We start from the raw sequence: 19,250 nt of genomic DNA, 5'->3' as shown, positions 1-19,250 counted from the left end.
GAACAGAACGAGTTATGCCCTTATTAAACACAGACGAGAGTGTACCGTGATCCGCCGTGATATGGTTAGACGCGCCGCTGTCCATGTACCAAGTTGATGCCGAAGGATCTTGCAGACTCATTGTGTTGAACGCTGAGGCGAGCGCCTGTGGAAGCATCGTATAGGTAGGGGTAGCAACAGTTTGAGCAGCATGGGCTTCAGGTGTTGGATGTGGTGAGTACGGCCCGAGGATGCTGTTCTGTCGTTGTGTTGATTGAGGAGGTGTGAAAGGAGCGACTGGTGCTGGAAACTGCATCATCTGTGGCGCGCCTGGGAAGTAGGAATACGGCCACTGTGGTTGACCAAAGGACCACGGTGGGTACCCATAGTTCTGGAAGCCAGAATTATTATTCCGTCCACGACCACGATTACCTCGTCCTCCACCACGGTTGTTGTTTCGATTGTTTCGATTACATTGATCACATAGGTGAGATTATATACAACGTATCCGTAACCGTATATACTTATCTATAGAGGAATATACTTATTCTCTAACAGTTGGATATTATCATATCCTAACTAACACATAGGAGAAGATTTCTTTGGAACATTCTCAGAACCTTCCTTTTTGCTCTTGGATGAAAGCTTGGGAAGGGACTACGATGACGGATAACATTATGGATCCCATCGAACTTGTCATTTAGTCCATTCAAGCAATGCATAACCATAGGAGAAGATTTCTTTGGAACATTCTCAGAACCTTCCTTTTTGCTCTTGGAAGAACCAGCACCGCTTAGACCACTCTTCTTTACCCCCGGAGATCCTCTCGAAGCCACCGTACTGCTTCCTCTGAGACCACCTCTGCTTCTTCCGCTTCCATGGAAAGATGCAGAGCGCAGACCAGTGACAGGCTTCTTCTCTCTTGGCACAACGGGTCTATCTCGTGGGCGTGCAAGAGGAGAGGTATTGAGAGATTTTTGGGATGGTGAAGTGGATGGAGAAGTCAAAGACGAAGGAGGACGATCAAAGGATCTTCTACGAAGAAGCTTGTCTTCTCCAGCGTTGTTCTTCTTCAAGAACTTGACCGGATCTGGTCTGGAGCTGATTGTTGGTTTCAGATAATTGGGTAAAGGCTTCTCAACTGGTTTCCGACCAGACCCATCTGCGGTTGCTTCAGGCTTTCTGCCAAGAGATCTTGACCTGGGGAGTTTTTGGTTGTCTGGTTTCGTTTTACCTGTACTAGACGTCGTTGCCATCATTCAGAAATCAAATAACGACCTGTGACGCTAATGAACAACGCATAATCAGGAAAATCATGAAATATTTCAGAAGACTATCAAATAAGTTGCAGCAAGGCACAACACTATCAATTCAGAAGAGAAATATTACGACAATAAGAATAAGATATATATACCTTGAGATCAAAGGAGATGACTAAAAGCTTTTGAACCAAAGAGAAGAGGCGTGTATGTCAAGCAAACTAATTTCCAAAGTTTTGTGGTGGAGAACTAGGGGTTATTTATTTTTTATTTTTTTGGAACTCTGATGTTTGTAAACGCAGCTTAAATCCCGCACTTCTTAGGTGGTGGTGGTGGAGGAGTCCATAAAACCTCCCATTTTATAATTTGTTTCTCCTTAACAAAATAATACCCAAGTTACAAAAAAAAAAAAACAAAATAATACCCAAATTGTTAAAATTTGAGTATAAGTTAAAACGACTTCGACCGTTTTGTAAAACCGTAGACTTTTGTTTGAGCTAATATATCTTTTCCATGTAATAATAATTTATTAGCTAGGTGTTAATACTTATCTAAATTTAGTGAATATCTTTCTGTTTCCTTGTGAATAATAATTAATTTCCTTTTGTTTTTACATGTTCAATGGGAAAATATTTTGTTCCTTATTTAGCTAATTTCATCCTTTATATAACTGGCTTTCTAAGTTGTATTTTAAAAATCAAAATGTTGGTCTGATGTGTTCCTAAATACTTCTACACTACGTGTCACAATATTGAGATGAAAATAACTGCAAAATTAGAAAATGTAGATTTCCATAGTAGTTAGCAATTACTAGTTACCAAAACTAAAACATACGTTAATATATAGTTCGTTCTTTTCCAAATAGCATAACTTAGCTAGTCATCCGCTCACCCTCTTGTATATAATGTTCATTATCATGTCATACAACCGGAAATAGTGAGTCTACACGTAAATGGTGCATGCACATAATTAGCAATTTCAAAATGAATGAAAATGTCTAGCCAGCTTGGGTTTTTGAAACAGCAGGAAAGTGCACACGTAAATGGTGCATGCACTTATCATAATCACGTTGCATATGTTTATGTCGCTTATCTTCTGCCGCTGTAATGATTGTCATGAGTGATAACTAACATGGTTTTCACTGCAACGATCATCAGTCAGAAACCAAACTGATTATTATCCTAAACAGAGTTATAAAACAATATATACAATCGAGTAGTAGAATTTATAACGATTTTGTCATATTATAACATGTGCCGAATGTGCATTTTATATGTATAGAGTCCCTTAATTAGAACAAATGTTCTAATATTCACATTACAACATACGGCTAACACAGTTTTCTCGTAAAGAAGAACATATTTTTCGACTTGAGACAACAATCTGTGTTAGCATTCATAAACTCATTATGCGTAAAATATAAAAATAAATTAGCTTTGAATGATGATTATTTGAAAAACAAGAGTCTCTTGATTTACGCCAAAAAGAACGATACGTTTGTTAATACAAAGTACAAACTAATCAAACTTTTTGTTGCTTTTCTCTACATTCAATGGCCAATAGTATATTAGTTCCATCCGAAAAAGAGAAACAAATAAAATATCATCCCGTCTACCTTACGTAACGCCGCTAACGGACAACGGTGTCGTTTTCTCTCTTCCGCTTACTAAGAGCGACGTCAGTAAGCATCTCATCCGTCCCTCTTTGGCTTCGGTTGAACCAAACCCGAAATCAACGGTCCAGATCTCTCTTAACCACTTTTCCACGCTTGCTACGCCACTCCTCCGAGCTTCATTAACACCTTTATAAACCCCACAAACTTTATTACTTGTATACATCGTCTCTCTCTAGCTCATCTCTCCACGTTTTTGTAAAATCACAGACAGACGGCTGAGAGAGTCATCATCCCTTGGAAAAGTGAAAAAGGTAACGCCCTCTGTCATGCTTACGTGGTTCTATTACATGATCGCGAGAAAATAATAGTTCTATGTTTGATGCTTGTTTCAGATTCTCTTCTATGTTGCTGTTTATGTCTTTCGATGTATTACTTGTAGCTTTGATCGGAGATCATAAGAGCACAGTTTATTTTTATCTCTGCTATATATATATATATATATATATATGTTTGTCTCTTAGGATTTTTTTTTTGAAGTGATTGAGCTCTGCTTTCATGGTAAACCTGTAAATACGGATTAAAATAGTCATTTTGTTTTATTGATAGTCCTTTTAAGACCATCCCGATAGACTAACTCTATAATAGAGTTTGAGTTTGCTCCAATCTATAATAGAGTTTGAGTTTGCTATAATAGAGTTTGAGTTTGCTCCAATCTATAATAGAGTTTGAGTTTACTCCAATAGAGTGATGAATAAAAAAAAAAATTAATATTTAGAGTAAACCTATTAAAATATTATTGAAACATTTTTATTCTAAACTCTATTTTAAAATAGAGTGGGATTGGAGATGCCATAATTCGAATCATTAACCTTTCTTTTCTCTTTTTATAGCTGCCTCCACTTTTCTCTCTTTGTCCATGATCATATAATCACCTTTGTGGTCTGATGTTTATAAACAACAAGACCAGGTAGTGTTTACCTCTGGATGATCTATACATCCACTCCCATGTTCTTCTCGTAATGCTTTAACTTTTGGATCATCCTTTTGAAGCTGTGTTTATATTATTTATTGTTTGGTGTTACTGAATATTCTATTTGAGCATTCACTTTTAATCAGATATCTTTAAGTTTTGTTTTTTTGTCTGTCTGCAGAGAAAAAAAGGTTTCTTCTTTTATCCATGGATGGTAAACGAACGGTTGACCGTATGGTTTTGCCTAGAAAAGCAAGCGGCCATGTACTACGTGAGAATATGAACAAGAGAGAAGATGAAAAGAGTGTCTCTTTCTGCAGCCGGATTGGTTGTAGTGCTAAGGTATCTCACACCAAGGGAACTAGGATGGATAATAATACTAAACTTGGTTCCTCCTCACATCTCGAACCCCGGGTGGATTTGGATACTAGTCATAGCAGGCCGAGCAGTAACAGTGGCCCATCACCTTCACGCTCTATGGTGAGCCAGGATGGTTTGAGTCGCTACAACATTAATGGAATCGCAGAGGTAGTTTTCCTTCACCTTGTTGTTTGATTTCATTTAGAAGACATGTTTTTTGAAAATGTTTCACAGGTATTGTTGGCTCTGGAAAGAATTGAGCATGATCAGGATCTTACATACGAGGTAATTAGCACAGCTTGGTCTTTTGATATGTAACATGTTTATTCGATTGTAGAGTGTCTCTGAAAGTTTCTACTGTCTGTTATTTTTTTTCATACAGAGACTGGCTTTTTTGGAGACGAGTCTATTCTCAAGTGGGATGATCAGATTCTACGATGAGCATAGAGATATGAGGCTTGACATTGATAACATGTCATATGAGGTCAGTTTTGCATGTTATTTTTTACTGGTCCCTTTGACGTGTTATGAACCATGTTAAGCTTAAGATAAATCTTGCAGGAGCTACTAGCATTGGGGGATAAAATGGGTACAGTGAGCACAGCTCTAAGCGAAGAAGCACTGAATAAGGATGATATCAAGTGCAATGTAGCATAAATGGTTGTAGTGAAACGAAAATGAGGTTAAATGTTATATATAATATACGCTATTCAGGAAGAGTATGTTGATGGAGATGAAGTGGGGAGTATGCCATGTGAACATATGTTCCATGTGAGCTGTGTACAACAATGGCTACGGATGAAGAACTGGTGTCCTATCTGCAAAACCTCCGCAGAAGAGAAGTCGTTGTAGCGACAGTGCCACACTCAACTTTAAGCTTTGTGAGATGGTTCCAAGATGATCAGATACGTTGTTTCTTCTTCTTCTTCACCAAATACTTGTCTGACTCTACATCATCTTACTCTCTCTCTCTCTTCTTTTGTACATAAAACATTTTTTTAATTATAAGTTGTTTTTGTTCAGCATTCTTCATACTAAATCTTAAAATATCAAAATTTTAGTATGGTATAACCAAATACCTTAAATAACAAACACTATGTGAGAAAATAGATGGCAACAATGTAATTTCATCATTAAAGGAAAACATTTCTGAATCAGAATAATAAAATTACAGATTGAAATTTAACTGAACAAAACTTGAGACGACTCAACAATTTTCTAATGAACAATAGATAACTTTTTATGAGTCTTGGATGATCCGAGTAACTCTGCCCATGGCGACAGTCCTTCCTGATGATCTAAGGAACACTCTTCCAAGAGCTCTACTCTCAGAAAACGTCTCCACACAAACTGGATACTGAAGACTCACCTGCAAGATTATTACAACCAAACATTTGTCATATCAAATCAGTTTTTGTAATGTTCCACACAAAAAAAGTCTTAAGAGAGATTTCAAACCTCAAGCATTGCACTCTGTTTAGCAGTCAGACAACGAGGAGACTTCTTTGTCGCCTCCCCTGTTTTGGGATCAAGCATCGCCACAAGCTTCACTACCGTTGCTGCCTCCTTCGCATGGTGCACATGAAACTCCAACTACAGATCATACGATAAGTATCAGAAAAACTTGTAAGAGACTGAGCATGCACAATAGAGAGAGAGAGGGACTTCTTCTTTCTTTTACCTGAGAACCAAGCAAGATCGGTGTTGCTCCTTCCAAGACAAGCACCATCAACTCCAAACGAGTCGCTACTGAAACAGGGTAATCAGGATGGCACAGCACACCTCCAGCCATCACTTGATTCGCATCGATCCCTTGCAAAGCTATCGCCACGTTATCTCCCGCTCTAGCGACGCTGCATCCCTGAGAGTCACGCTCCAGAGACCTCACGGTTCCTTGATCTCCCGACGGCATAACCATTACCTTGGAGCCTGGCCGAACAGCTCCAGCTTCAAGTTTGCCGCAAGCAGACACCTGCCCTGAACTCGACCTCACAACGTCGCATATAGGCATGAGCAGAGGCTTCGAGACGTCTCTCTCAGGAGACTTGACAGAGTCAACTGCCTCCAATAAACAAGGACCTCGGTACCACGACGACAAGCGGCTTTCGGAGGGAGCCGCAACCAAGTTCTGATTCTCCATGGCGCTCAACGGAATCCACGTCAGAGACGATTCTTTAAACCGACAGGAATGAAGAAACGACCCAACGTGCTGCTTGATCAACTCAAACCTCTCCTTGGAATAGCCGACGATGTCCATCTTGTTGACAGCGACTATGACTTGCTCCACGCCGAAGCCTCTGAGAACGCGCGCGTGCTCCCTCGTCTGGCCTTTCAAGTTGTCGAAACCGGCTTCGAAGGCGCCGATGGATGCGTCTATGACGAGGATCGCTGCGTCCGCCTGCGTTGCTCCTGCTATCATGTTGGGAACGAAGTCTTTGTGGCCTGGAGAGTCGAGGAGGACGACGTGGTGTCTTTTGGAGGTGAAGTAGGCGACGGCTACTGTCATTGTTATTCCTCGCTCCCTCTCTTCGGCACTCTCGTCTAATGCCCAGGCGTATGCAAAGGAGCCTTTGCCCTGATGGGAGTAGAAACACAATGTCAAGTAAATGGAGAAGAATTATGTATTTTCGAGTCTCTTAGCTAGGCACGGACACATTTTAAAAAAAATTACCCGAACGATCCTATATCTCTAGAACCAAAGAACTGACTGAATTGGACCCAAACCAAAAACCAAATGGTTACCCAAATTTCTATAATATAATTTATATACTAATATATGAACTATACTTAGCTTAAAATAATCAAATAATTTAAAAATACTATTTATAAACCGAAATACCAAAAAAAAAAAACAAATCACCAGAATTCTTTTTATCTGAAAGAATTTAAAATTGTCCGAGTTATCCAAAATTTTATTTGAAAGCCCTAAAAAATCTGATGTTTAATCTGAAAAAGTCAAATTTACCGACTCTTAACCCGAATTAAACAAAAAAACAGAACTGAAAGAGATCCGAAATTATATTAGGTATTAGCAGGTTTCTAATTTTGTTACCAGAACCGAACTGAGAACCAAAAAAGATAAACCAGAACCAAACCAAATTTTTAAATACCCGAAAAGATCCTAAATCTCTAGAACTGGAAAAAATGAACCGAACCGGAACATCCAAAAAGAGCAAACAGGTTATAACCTGCGACTTTGCTTCTTTCTCAAACTTGTGCATTTGTTTTTGAGATATTCTTCCCAATAGATGCAGTAGCCTACCCGAAAGTGTTGACTTACCAGAATCAACATGTCCCACCTACAAATTAGATCGCATTGCAAACGTCAGTAATAATAATATGCATGGAAAAAAATAAGTACATAGCCGCCAAAATTTAGGAAACTCACAATGGCAAGATTCAGTTGACTTAGTGTATCTGATTCTTTATCAAGCATCATCCACTCCTCCGGCTTATGATTTGATTTTGACCTTGCGCTTCTAATTTTTACATCCCTGGAGGTTTCTGTTTCCCCAGTCAAAGACATATTGTTCATAGTGCCAGCAAGACTCTCAGACGCCTCCATGTTTTTCGACGAAGAACTCGTCTCCTTAGACTTATCTGCTTTTGCTTTTGGCAAACTTTTGAAAGTTTGAACGCCGCCAACGTTATCGTGCCTACCTTGGGAGCTTGTGTCTGCTCCTTTCTTTAAAGGATTCTGTTCTGCACTGTCTTGCTTCTCTTTCTTCTTCATGCTATCTGTTAGAGTTAAGAGCGCACTTCAACCACCAATTTTTTTTTAAAAAAAAACTAGACGAAAACACAAAACCAAAGTACGAGAATAACTCCTCTTCCTCTAAATTGTTGAATGATTATCACAATCAATCTTCATTCCTATTTATTAGAAAAAATTATTCCCAAACCTAAAAGGAAACTAAGAAGAAACATAAACTGAAAAACGGAAAGAACAAAAAAAAAATGGAAAATCCTAATTACAATTGAACTAAAACTTATCACTAGCATCACCACCTGAGCTTCCTATGGTTGTATCAAGTATCAACATTAGCTTCAATAATATTTATAAGCGCAGAGATTTTCAAAATATATCATATAGGTCCAATTCCAGCGAGGAAACAATAAGATGGATCAAAGCAGAGGAAACAAGAACAAACATGATCAAACTCAATGTGAAAGCAAAGTGTGGATCACCTTTTGAACCAGTTCTCGAGGATTTTAGTCCATTGGAGACCAAATCATCTGGCGATGGAGCATCAAACTTGAACGGTGCTATAACATAAGTTAAATAAAATAAATGATCAGAATAACGCTTTAGCACAGCCAAAAACGCAACTAAATAGACTCTCAACACGAACATCTTATCAGGGAAAACTGAAAAAACATAAAAACACTATCAAACAACTACAGCAAAAGTTCCTAACCTATACTACTAAGGGATGAATTTTTAGAACTAAAAGCCTTGTGGAGATCGTGAATGTTCCCACGGGATATTCTAGGCAGAGCTCCCTGTGCCAACACAAGATTCTTGTGCTCATGCTGATAAAGGACACCCCTTTTGGGTGAATTCGATTCGAAAAGGGACTTTGCCAATTTGGATACCATTGGTTCTTTGCATCTGCCTTCAACTGCAACAAACACACATCTATTCAACCAATCACTACTAATCCCAAACAGTTAACAATATCTTAGCTTAATCAATGACCTCAGAAAATAAACTCATGTATCTTATTATACAAAGGCAAAGACCGACTGTAACATCTACAACTAGCTTCTCTGACTAAATATGAACTCAATGTTCAAGACATCGCTAGGCGGCTAGTTATGCGCTTTATATGGAATTATTGATTAGGCGGGGGGCGCTTAGACTTGTTTAGGGGCCGTCTAATCAATAATCCCATATAAAGCGCCCAGCTACCGCCTTGAACATTGTTTAGCTCTGATTTGCCGACTAGGCCGGCACTTAGTCTCCGACTAAACCGATTTTTAGAACTACAAACTCTTCACTAATATAGATTGGAGGATAGAAAAGAGACAGTACCTGTACTGTTACTGATAGTTTTGTTTCCACCGGGCACAGGATGACGAATAACACCGCAAATATCACAAACATGCATACTCTCATCATTGTCATATGTACATATCGCACATCGCCAAATCCCTCGCTTAGCAATTACTTCCTCCTCCTTGGGTTCATCAGCTTCTCCAAGTTTATGGAAACAGTTAAATTAAAACTACAACAGAACTCACAAGAAAGGAATGAGAATAAGCTTTATACCGTGTTCATCTTCTTCGACATCAACATCACAGTCATAATCATAAGCATCGTCTTCATCATCATCGAAACCGTCATCATAATCATCGAAATTGGATAATCCTTTACGAGGCATCGTTTAGTTTCCTTCTGCTGCACAAAAGAAGGTGAAAAATTAGAAATCAACACCTCGTGCATTGCTTCTGAACTAAGAATCAAAATCAATTAGAAACAAGAGAGCTAATGGATCCTCTGAAAGCTTCAAAATTGATCCCAAATTCACTAACTTTTTAACTTACGAAAACTTGGTAGAGTGTGGCGAAACTGGACTCAGAAACACGCTCCTCGCAGCTTCTCCGCCTGTTGAAGCCGACAAGAAAGGATCCGGATCAGGGTTTGGGTCTGGATCCGGGATTCGATTGGATGGGAGTAACGAGAGAAATCGTCTCTATTGTAATAAAAACTTAACAGTTAAATTGGGCTTTTAACGGGCCTATACGTGCTATGTCAAGAGGACCCCTCCATTATTTTCAGTTCATGTTTTTATTAAACTCTAATCTTATATATTAAAACAGAAGTTACAACCTTGATTCATGTGTGATTTTTTTTAAAATTGGACCTAATAGACATATTCCTAGAAAGTCATGTTACATTTAATATCTAATTTTATCATTTAAACTTTGGGTCTAGCAGAAATTTTTATTGGGTTATCAATAATTGAATTTAAACAATAGATTATCCATTGGATTTATAGATAATATAAATTAAATAGATATAATCTATACTATTAAAATAGAAGTCGTGACTTCTTTCATGTGTAATTTTTTATTTGGATCATCCCTAGAAAATTTATTAAATTTTTTATAACTTAATTATAATATCTTTTAATATCTTTATTTTTATTTGAAATACTAATAAATATTTTAAAGAAATGTCTAACAAAATCTTTCAAATATCTTTTAGAATCTTTTTAAAATATTTTTTCAAAATTATTTATTTAAAAATTAAATTATCACAAAGTATAATTAGAAACTTAATTTTAGTTTAGTTTTGATTGTAAACAAAAATTAATAGTTATAAAAATACTTTTAATAATATTTTAATGATACTAATAATTTCAAATTGAATTTATTACAAATAAAATTTAATAAATATTCATTTGTATTTCTAATGTAAAAATAAACATATCCTATCTATTTAGCACATAAATTATGACTTAATTCATATGTGATTTTTTTAAAAAAAATTAGGTCACTTAGAAGTCATACATTTAAATGATTTTACCAAGTAACACAATTACTTTACATATTCCTTAATAGATGAAATATTTGATCTTTATTCATACCGTATATATAAAACATTAGTCTACTGTTATTAACGTTTGTGTATTCCCCTGAATTAAAAACCAATTTGGTTTATTATTTAAACAACTATACTTAATTAATTTAATTAATTACTATATACCAAATTATCTATTATGTAGGTTCAACTTAATTTAATTTTCACATATATTTCAAATTTAGAAATAAAACAAGATTTATGTAAATCAGTATTATTACATAATAATATCTCAAAAATAAATTTTTTTACAAGAATATAAAACTTATAGTAGTAATATTATACACCACACAAATATTATTATAAAATAAGATAATATATAACACCAAATTATATTAATTTATTGATATATTTTATTGCATAATCTAAAATATTTTATATAGAAAACCCGCATGGTCGTGCGGGTCAAGATCTAATTTAATGTTATAATACTATACCTCTATATGCTAAATATTTAAATATTTATTGATGTTAACTTTTAAAATTATATATAAAAAATTTTAAATAACAAAAATCATATTATCTAACAATGATTAATCTTTACTATCTTAAACCAATGAAAACAAATTTTAAATTGTATAGTTTATTTTAAAAATTAAACAAAAACTAAATGTTTAATTATTTACTCGATAGTATAAATCTATGAAGCGAAGAGTTTAATTTTTTAAAAACTTTATAAATTTGTGAAATGTTACAATATTTTTGAATATGACAATAAAACAATATTTTACTAATCTTTATATATATAGTTACGATTTTAATAATGAAATAATAATCTGAAAATATATATATATATAGAAGAAGATACAAATACATGTGAAAGTTTGAAACAATCAATTCAACGAAAAATATACCGTAAACTTATTATTTTTAAAAAATTGATAGACACATATATATTATAATATATACCAATTTAGAATTGAAAACAAAATGTTTATATAAAAATAAATAAAAACAAAAATCTGCGCGGTTGCGCGGGTCGAGATCTAGTTTTAACCATTAACAGGAGTGCTTAACCAAGCTGCACAAAGTTACTGAAATTGAACTTCTGCGCTGGATGATTCCACTAAAACCGACGGCGTCCATTCCATTACCACCGGCGTTGAAAATTAGCACTATTATAGAGGACAAAGTCTCAAGTCAAAAGATGTAATGAAATTTGTTTTTCTTGTTTAAACATGGAATATCTTGGTTTATGGAAAGGTCTCAACTAATTCACAAAGAAAGTCGCAATCCAAAGATGGAAATATTCAAATAAGCCGTAATCAATGAATCTATATCCACGGAGCCACACGATGAAGTTTGGAGTGGCTCCGAACCCAAATTGCTTAAAGCTCGCCTGCCAGTAGATCACCATTACGTTCATGTTATAGTGAATCTTAAAAAAAAAAAAAAAAGGTCAATTCACTTTTAACATGTAGATTCATATATAAATTTATTTAATTTAATATAATATCAAAATTCAATTTATATATGTATGTGCAACCCAATCCATAATCGATATAACTTATAAGCTGATTCACTTGGAAATAATAGTATATGATGTTCTACCAAAAACCTCGAAGTGAAGTTATCCAAGAACCTCTTATCTGATTCTGATTGCTCACTTCGACGGCACGACTCCTAGAGACTATTATAAACAGTTTCGAAAATGTTTATTTTTTCTGGAAAGTTACATAGAAGATTAGCTGGTCCATGCGAAAGATGACACAAATCGGAAATTTTTAATATAACCATATGAATAAGAACATATTCACAAGATCCAAACTTGTGAATATGTGTTTGCATGTTAAACTAAATGTCGTCTTACGAAATCCAGTTACAAAATACCCGGTTTCCAGAAAACCATTTAGCAACAATCAACTTGAAAGACTTAGATTAATCAACAAGTTTATTATTAATCATATACATATTCAACATGAACATATATAATATCAAGGAAAGCAGTGATCATCAGAATCTCCATGACAATCCACTTTACACTTCTCCTTATTCCCCGACGAAAACACAAAGTCCAGGTTATAAAGAACAGGAACCATCAACGCAGAGCTCAAGAACACAAGCACGGGTCCAAATATCCACAACATCAAAGGCAAGCCCATGTAGAACAGCCTATTACCTACCGTGTTTAGCAAGAAAGCTTTCTCGAGTAGCTCAGAGACATACTCGGGAGTAGTCACGAAGCTTCCGAAATCATCGGAGGATGGATCTTGAGGAGAGTTAATGAGGATGTTGACTTGGTTGATGAAGCGAATGGAGAGAGTATGAGAAAAGAAGGCGAAGAGGAAGATTGTGAGGATGGTTACGTATTTGAGTGCGACTGTGAAGTCACCATGGGATCCAAATACGGCGTCGTTTAGTGGCTTCTTGATGCTATAAGTACTGCTTAAAACGGCGGCGAGGCCTGCGCAGAGGAGGATGCAAGTTGTGGCCATTAGCGTCGCTCCCATTATCGTGTTTCGTAGTGTTTGTACGGCTAGGATGTTCTTCTTCTCGTTGTCCTGAAAAACACATTCATATACTGTTAACTACTTGAGAACTAGTTATATTTTAAAAAAAACTGCGTACATACAATATATACAAGCATATACAAATATATGTATGAATAATAGGAAATTAGATATGAATTATAAACCAAACCTATAAGTTCATACATATATGTTAATACATATATGTATTATGTATATGAGCTTATAGGTTTGGATTATAACTCCTAACTAGTTTCCTCTTATCCCCATATATATCAATTTATTTGCATGAACCATATTTTCTTCATTCGAAAAAAAAAACATATATTTTGTTATATTCTGGATCCTAACACTAAGTAATAATCTCAGTATGCAATCTTCATGTAAAATTTACAGTTAACAATAAAAAAAATGTGTTCAACAACTTATATTTGACCTAAACCAATAAAACGATTACTACTTGCGAGTTGTGACAATCACTTAACTATATACATCCGTTTTTGACAAAAAGGACAAAACTATATAAATATCAACGACATCACATGATTTGAACACTAGTATTAAGAAGTATACCTTCATGATGGCGGCAACCCAAGATCGACGAGCACGAGAATTAGTGCCGACGATGGTAGAGAAAGGTTCAGTTCGAACCTTGTACCACAAGTAGATGTGGTAACTAAACATCACAAGTAGAGCACATGGAACAAGAACTGCATCTAAATACCATTTTCTCCACTCCATTTGTCTCTCTCTCTTTTTCTATGTAATAATAATCTTCTCTTTCTTTCTTGCTCTTTTTTTTTTGTTGTCTTCAACACTAATCTCGGTTTGTCTTTCGTGGTCCTTCCCTCCATCCATATATATAGTGATAATCCAACGCTAATTAAAATATTTATTCCACAATTTGCCCCTTATAATTACTAGTGGCACAGTGTCCTTTTTTTTGTTTTTTTGTTTTTATATTAATTGACTTAATTAAATGTTAATGCTCTCTACCCTTTAAATCTCTCTTTATTACTTTGTGAGGTAATTTTGATATTTATGCTTCGACCCAAATCTTTTTAGTTACTAAACTTCTGGCCATGCTTTTAAGGTTCGTAACCACTTGTCTCCCTTTTGAACCTCCTTTAAAAATTTTGTCCTTCTTACCTTTATATTATGCTGGCCCGTTGTATGCATATATATGTATATATAGGAGACAAAACACAGATTAAATGGACCATGTCACAACTCACAAGCACCATAACAGAATATAACATTTGTATTCGATGCTATGTACACATGTTACACGATAACCTAACTTATCACCACGTCAAATCTGCTACAGTTCACAGACAACCCAGTACATTTTCTTTATGTTTGGAAATTGGAATCCTGTTTGGAATCCAAAATATATCCCAAATCTTGAAAAGTACATCGCTCAAGATCAATAGTTAGTTTTTCATTGCTAGCTGCAGATTGTACATGGGGAGTACATGGTTTTGATCTGGAAACCTCTATCACTACAACGATTAAACAAGTTCCTCATTTTTGTGAATTCTTTCCCACCGTGGCACTCGAAAACATTCAATAAAATGACAAAAAAAAACTAATTTAAAACATTAGTATCTCTACCGATTGTGGAATGAGTGCACTAGCATTTTAATAAAAGGACAAAAACTAATGAATAATTGAAAGAAAGTAATTAACTGGTAAAGTTTTTTTGAACATGAGTCGGACACAATTGGCTAATGGTTGATTTATCCCTGTATTTAAAGTAAAATCGTGTTTATCGAATTTTAAAACTCTTATCCGCATGCTATTTTATTCATCTACCACTAATTTTAGTCTTTTGTTCACACCATTTAAAAACAATAATTAATGGCCGTAGATAACATATATTAAATATTATTGACTCGACAAATAGAGATGAAGTAATATGCGTTTTCTGCATATAATATCTGCATGTTCATACCAAACACGTAATAGTTATAAACATTCCTAGGAGTAACTAACCAGCACATGTACACACGAGATTGAACTTGAGAATATGGACAAACCAATCGAGTGTCAGGTTTACATCATTGATAATTTTTTTTGAATAATGATTGATCAACGTAGTTGGGAATGTAACTAGAAACAGATCGTAAATTTGAATATTATGTAGTTCGATTCCCTCCAGAATTTAGTCATGCAATCTAGCTAGTGGATCGAAAAGCAGTGGTTTATTATATTCCGGTTTCCATTGGAAAGAGAGTCAAAATTAATTGCTTGATTTAATCACCGTCTTATGAAAATGCACGATTATAAAACATTATTATAAAAATTTGTTGTTGAGGGTTCTTCTTGATAAGTAATGGAAGTATTACTAGTAAATAATTTGGCGCCGTTAAACGGCAATTAAAATCTGACAAGAATCACATGCGCATGAACATAAAGAATATAGAATCTGTTTATCTTCTAAATTCCATGTTATACCTAACTTTCGTTATAAACGGGTATTAGATGTCGACTAAAAATGGGTATTAGATTGTGATTCAGTTGACATATCTATCGGATGCTGATATAGCTATATAGTATATATTCCGCACGCTATACCTTACATTCACTTTTAAAGCTATACAACTCTCTAACCTCATATACCCACAAGATAATCCATATACATTTTGCTCAAAAAACGAAGACAATCCATTTATACATAATTAAATTTTAACGTTTCCATTTGTTTAATTTAAGACTGTATAGTCGCTATACAAGCTCTTCGTAAGATCTGAAAGTTAAAATCTGAACACGTCCAGCGAATTTATTTATTTATGAACATATAAATATTTCCTATGCCTCGAGCGTATAGTTATATAACATTTCTCATTTGATTATAGTATCACTCTATATACTCACTAAAAATCCGATAATGTCATATTCTTTGAACTTGCATCTTTCAAATTTTATCATATATTTGATATAATTTCTGTTCACATTATAAGAGATTTAATTTTACAGATCTCATGCCCTAGCTACTCAACACTTATCTTTACTTTGTATAATAAGTAACTGTTAAGACTCCGGATAACTTATAGCTTTTCAAAAAGTTAATTATACCAAAGGTATATGTCTTCTGGCATTATTGATTTGTGGTTATATTATTAAAACATACTTATTTTGAGATATCTTAAACAAATGTTTAAAATTTGTTGTAATTTGGTTTTACTTTTATGTAAGATAAATACATAGCCTCTATAATATTTTAGTTATCCCTTAAGAAGAACACAAAAAGAAAAACAAACAAGAACAGCATTATATGGTATTTGAATCAAACCCGCAACTTCGAATATAGTATTCGTATGCAAGGCATTAATTAAACCAATCGTTTCAAAGCTTTGAATCTGTTAGGGACAAAGAAAAGAAAGTTAATGGTGGCTGCGTGCGACCCAATATCAACCAATAACATTATGGAAAAGAAATCTCTAGAGGTCGATGAAATTAGGAAAGCACTCACAGGTCTTAATTTTTTACACGATTACTTTAAGGGATCCCTTACTTTAATTATGATTGAAAAACTTATTAAACACCTCATCTGAGACACCTTACATATATATATCACAAGCTCTCGTCAGCAAATATAAATGTGACGTCCACGTTTGGACCATATTTAAATGTATAAATTAAAAACCCAACCTAATTCGTTACAAATAAACCTAACCTAATCGCAGAAAGCTCTAGCTAGTGCTTTAGCCTACCCAATTAATTTTTAATTTAAGTGCGAGTGTGCATACCTTTGGGGTTCACGTATCGTTCATTTTAATAGAAAGTAATTATGGTTTGTTCGGAGTTTTTAATATAAATGAATATACTATGATTGTTATGCTACGTGCTTGTTATTAAAAAAATATAATGCGTAAAAAATAAAAAGTGATCGAGAAAGTTGACCCGGTTATTGATATACACTACAAGAAAACGTGTCCATAACAACGAACATTTACGACGAAAATATTTCGTCGTAAATTTACATAATGTTTACAACGCAATTACGAGGAATCCAACTTTCGTCGTAAACGCCATGTAAATTTACGATGAATAGATTTCGTCGTAAACTCCATGTAAGTTTACGACGAATGTACGTGGAAAAAGAAATACGTCGTAATCATTACATCGACATTACAACGAAACATGTTACCGTTATATTTAGGTGAAAACGTGTGCTTTAACTTACCTAATTTCATCGTAAAGTCGTTGTAAATAATATGTTAAAACCATGTAAAATCCATGTAAAATATTCCTTGTAAAATCGTTGTTATATTTCAACTACCCAACTCGAAAATTTCTCTATATATATGTCATTTCCCACAACTCTCTTCCTCACAACACACAAACGGGAGAAAAAAAAATCCGAAAAAAAAAAATCAGAAAAAAAATCTAAGAAAAAAATGGCTGGTGGCGGTAGTATTTACGAGTTACGGGGTTGGATGTATTTGCACAAAGATTCCGACGGGAGGGTGACGAACGCATTTCTGAGCGGGCTAGAGACATTCATGCACCAGGCGGGCTGTACACCGATCACACAGGAAAGCGGTAAGATGTTCTGCCCCTGTCGGAAATGCAAGAATTTAAAATTTGCACATAGTGAAACTGTATGGAAGCTTTTTGTAAACAGAGGATTTACACCACAGTACTACATTTGGTATCAACATGGAGAGGGTTATGGGGGAAATGAAGCTAGTAGTAGTAATAATAATTTTGAGGATGGTCATCATAGTGAAGAACCGAATCATTTGCATAATGAATATAATTATCATCAAGATCATGAGCAGATGGTAGATCATGATAGGGTTCAAGATATGATTAGTGATGCATTTTTAGAAACAACTACAACAATAGCTGATGGAACTGGAAATGTAGAAGAACCTAATTTGGATGCAAAAAGGTTTTATGAAATGCTAGATGCTGCAAATCAACCAATCTACACTGGTTGTAGAGAAGGTCTCTCTAAATTGTCTCTAGCAGCTAGGATGATGAATATTAAAACGGATCATAATTTACCTGAGAATTGCATGGATGCATGGGCGGAGTTGTTTAAAGAGTATTTGCCAGCAGACAACGTGTCTGCTGAATCTTATTATGAGATTCAGAAATTGGTTTATAGTCTTGGGTTGCCTTCGGAGATGATTGATGTTTGCATCGACAACTGGATGATCTACTGGAAAGAAGATGACAAGTTAGAAGAGTGTTGATTCTGCAAAAAACCACGATTCAAACCGCAAGGCCGTGGGAGGAATAGGGTACCGTACCAAAGGATGTGGTACCTACCAATTACAGACAGATTGAAAAGATTATATCAATCTGAGTGGACTGCTGCGTCGATGAGGTGGCATGCGGAACATGTCCAGAGAGATGGTGAGGTTGCACATCCATCAGACGCAAGAGCGTGGAAACATTTCAACAAGGTACATGCAGATTTTGCTACAAATATTCGGAATGTCTATCTTGGGTTATGCATCGATGGATTTAGTCCATTTGGAATGTCTGGTAGACAATATTCTTTGTGGCCAGTCATTCTTACGCCGTACAATTTACCACCGGGTATGTGCATGGAACAAGAATTTCTATTTTTGACCATATTAATCCCTGGGCCGAAGCATCCAAAACGGTCTCTTGATGTTTTTCTCCAATCGTTGATAGAAGAGCTAAAGCAATTGTGGTCAGAAGCGGTGAGGACGTACGATTGTTCCTTGAAAAACAATTTTACGATGCGAGCAGTTCTGCTGTGGACGATAAGTGATTTCCCTGCTTATGGGATGTTGTCTGGCTGGACAACACATGGAAGATTATCTTGTCCATATTGTCTTGGATCGACAGATGCTTTTCAACTGAAGAATGGTAGGAAGAGTTGTTGGTTTGACTGTCATCGTCGCTTTCTTCCACTTGCCCATCGTCGCTTTCGGCACAAAAAAATTGTCAGAGACGGTCCTCCTCCATATCTCACCGGCCAGCAGATCGAAGCAGACATTGATTATTACGGAGCTCAAGAAACAGTTAA

The 19,250-nt window shown here is 35.3% G+C and overlaps 3 protein-coding genes across 9 annotated transcripts; 1 reads left to right on the top strand and 2 right to left on the bottom strand.

Moving 5' to 3' along the window:
• The first annotated feature begins 3,079 nt into the window (after positions 1–3,079).
• LOC106327598 lies at positions 3,080–5,173 on the top strand. The gene is made up of 5 exons (XM_013765783.1): positions 3,080–3,164; positions 4,005–4,351; positions 4,418–4,468; positions 4,566–4,667; positions 4,745–5,173. Exons 2-5 carry the CDS (start codon positions 4,031–4,033, stop codon positions 4,838–4,840), a joined length of 570 nt encoding a protein of 189 aa, XP_013621237.1. The 5' UTR covers positions 3,080–3,164; positions 4,005–4,030; the 3' UTR covers positions 4,841–5,173.
• Positions 5,174–5,290: 117 nt separating this feature from the next.
• On the bottom strand, positions 5,291–9,870 carry LOC106327596 (HBS1-like protein). Of its 7 annotated transcripts, none has more exons than XM_013765777.1 (10): positions 9,719–9,870; positions 9,456–9,584; positions 9,219–9,380; positions 8,602–8,805; positions 8,372–8,449; positions 7,572–7,921; positions 7,372–7,482; positions 5,865–6,758; positions 5,642–5,776; positions 5,291–5,552 (listed from the first exon to the last, which is right to left on the bottom strand). In XM_013765777.1, the coding sequence occupies exons 2-10, from the start codon at positions 9,565–9,567 to the stop codon at positions 5,424–5,426; spliced, it is 2,175 nt and encodes a 724-aa protein (XP_013621231.1). In that variant the 5' UTR covers positions 9,568–9,584; positions 9,719–9,870; the 3' UTR covers positions 5,291–5,423. The 7 variants fall into 7 exon arrangements, with proteins under 7 accessions (XP_013621231.1, XP_013621232.1, XP_013621230.1 ...); XM_013765778.1 differs by having other exon boundaries at positions 9,456–9,581; XM_013765776.1 differs by having other exon boundaries at positions 9,731–9,870.
• Positions 9,871–12,647: 2,777 nt separating this feature from the next.
• LOC106325498 lies at positions 12,648–14,056 on the bottom strand. The gene is made up of 2 exons (XM_013763547.1): positions 13,811–14,056; positions 12,648–13,270 (listed from the first exon to the last, which is right to left on the bottom strand). Exons 1-2 carry the CDS (start codon positions 13,976–13,978, stop codon positions 12,704–12,706), a joined length of 735 nt encoding a protein of 244 aa, XP_013619001.1. The 5' UTR covers positions 13,979–14,056; the 3' UTR covers positions 12,648–12,703.
• Between the last annotated feature and the right edge of the window lie 5,194 nt (positions 14,057–19,250).

This window comes from Brassica oleracea, chromosome C2, assembly GCF_000695525.1.
Source record: "Brassica oleracea var. oleracea cultivar TO1000 chromosome C2, BOL, whole genome shotgun sequence".
Lineage (NCBI taxonomy): Eukaryota > Viridiplantae > Streptophyta > Magnoliopsida > Brassicales > Brassicaceae > Brassica > Brassica oleracea.
The sequence above is the reverse complement of the archived record's forward strand: the minus strand, read 5'-3'. Positions and strand labels throughout refer to the sequence as shown.

What these genes read in the sequence shown, in the direction of transcription:
- LOC106327598 (XM_013765783.1), top strand. Translation starts at nt 4,031, where the DNA reads ATGGATGGTAAACGAACGGTTGACCGTATGGTTTTGCCTAGAAAAGCA. An exon ending in ACATTAATGGAATCGCAGAG is followed by an intron (nt 4,352 to 4,417) that starts GTAGTTTTCCTT and finishes AATGTTTCACAG; the next exon opens with GTATTGTTGGCTCTGGAAAG. An exon ending in ATCAGGATCTTACATACGAG is followed by an intron (nt 4,469 to 4,565) that starts GTAATTAGCACA and finishes TTTTTCATACAG; the next exon opens with AGACTGGCTTTTTTGGAGAC.
- LOC106325498 (XM_013763547.1), bottom strand. Translation starts at nt 13,978, where the DNA reads ATGGAGTGGAGAAAATGGTATTTAGATGCAGTTCTTGTTCCATGTGCT. An exon ending in GGGTTGCCGCCATCATGAAG is followed by an intron (nt 13,271 to 13,810) that starts GTATACTTCTTA and finishes TGTGTTTTTCAG; the next exon opens with GACAACGAGAAGAAGAACAT.
- LOC106327596 (XM_013765777.1), bottom strand. Translation starts at nt 9,567, where the DNA reads ATGCCTCGTAAAGGATTATCCAATTTCGATGATTATGATGACGGTTTC. An exon ending in TTCATCCCTTAGTAGTATAG is followed by an intron (nt 8,450 to 8,601) that starts GTTAGGAACTTT and finishes CTTATGTTATAG; the next exon opens with CACCGTTCAAGTTTGATGCT. An exon ending in AGAAAGAAGCAAAGTCGCAG is followed by an intron (nt 6,759 to 7,371) that starts GTTATAACCTGT and finishes TACTCCCATCAG; the next exon opens with GGCAAAGGCTCCTTTGCATA.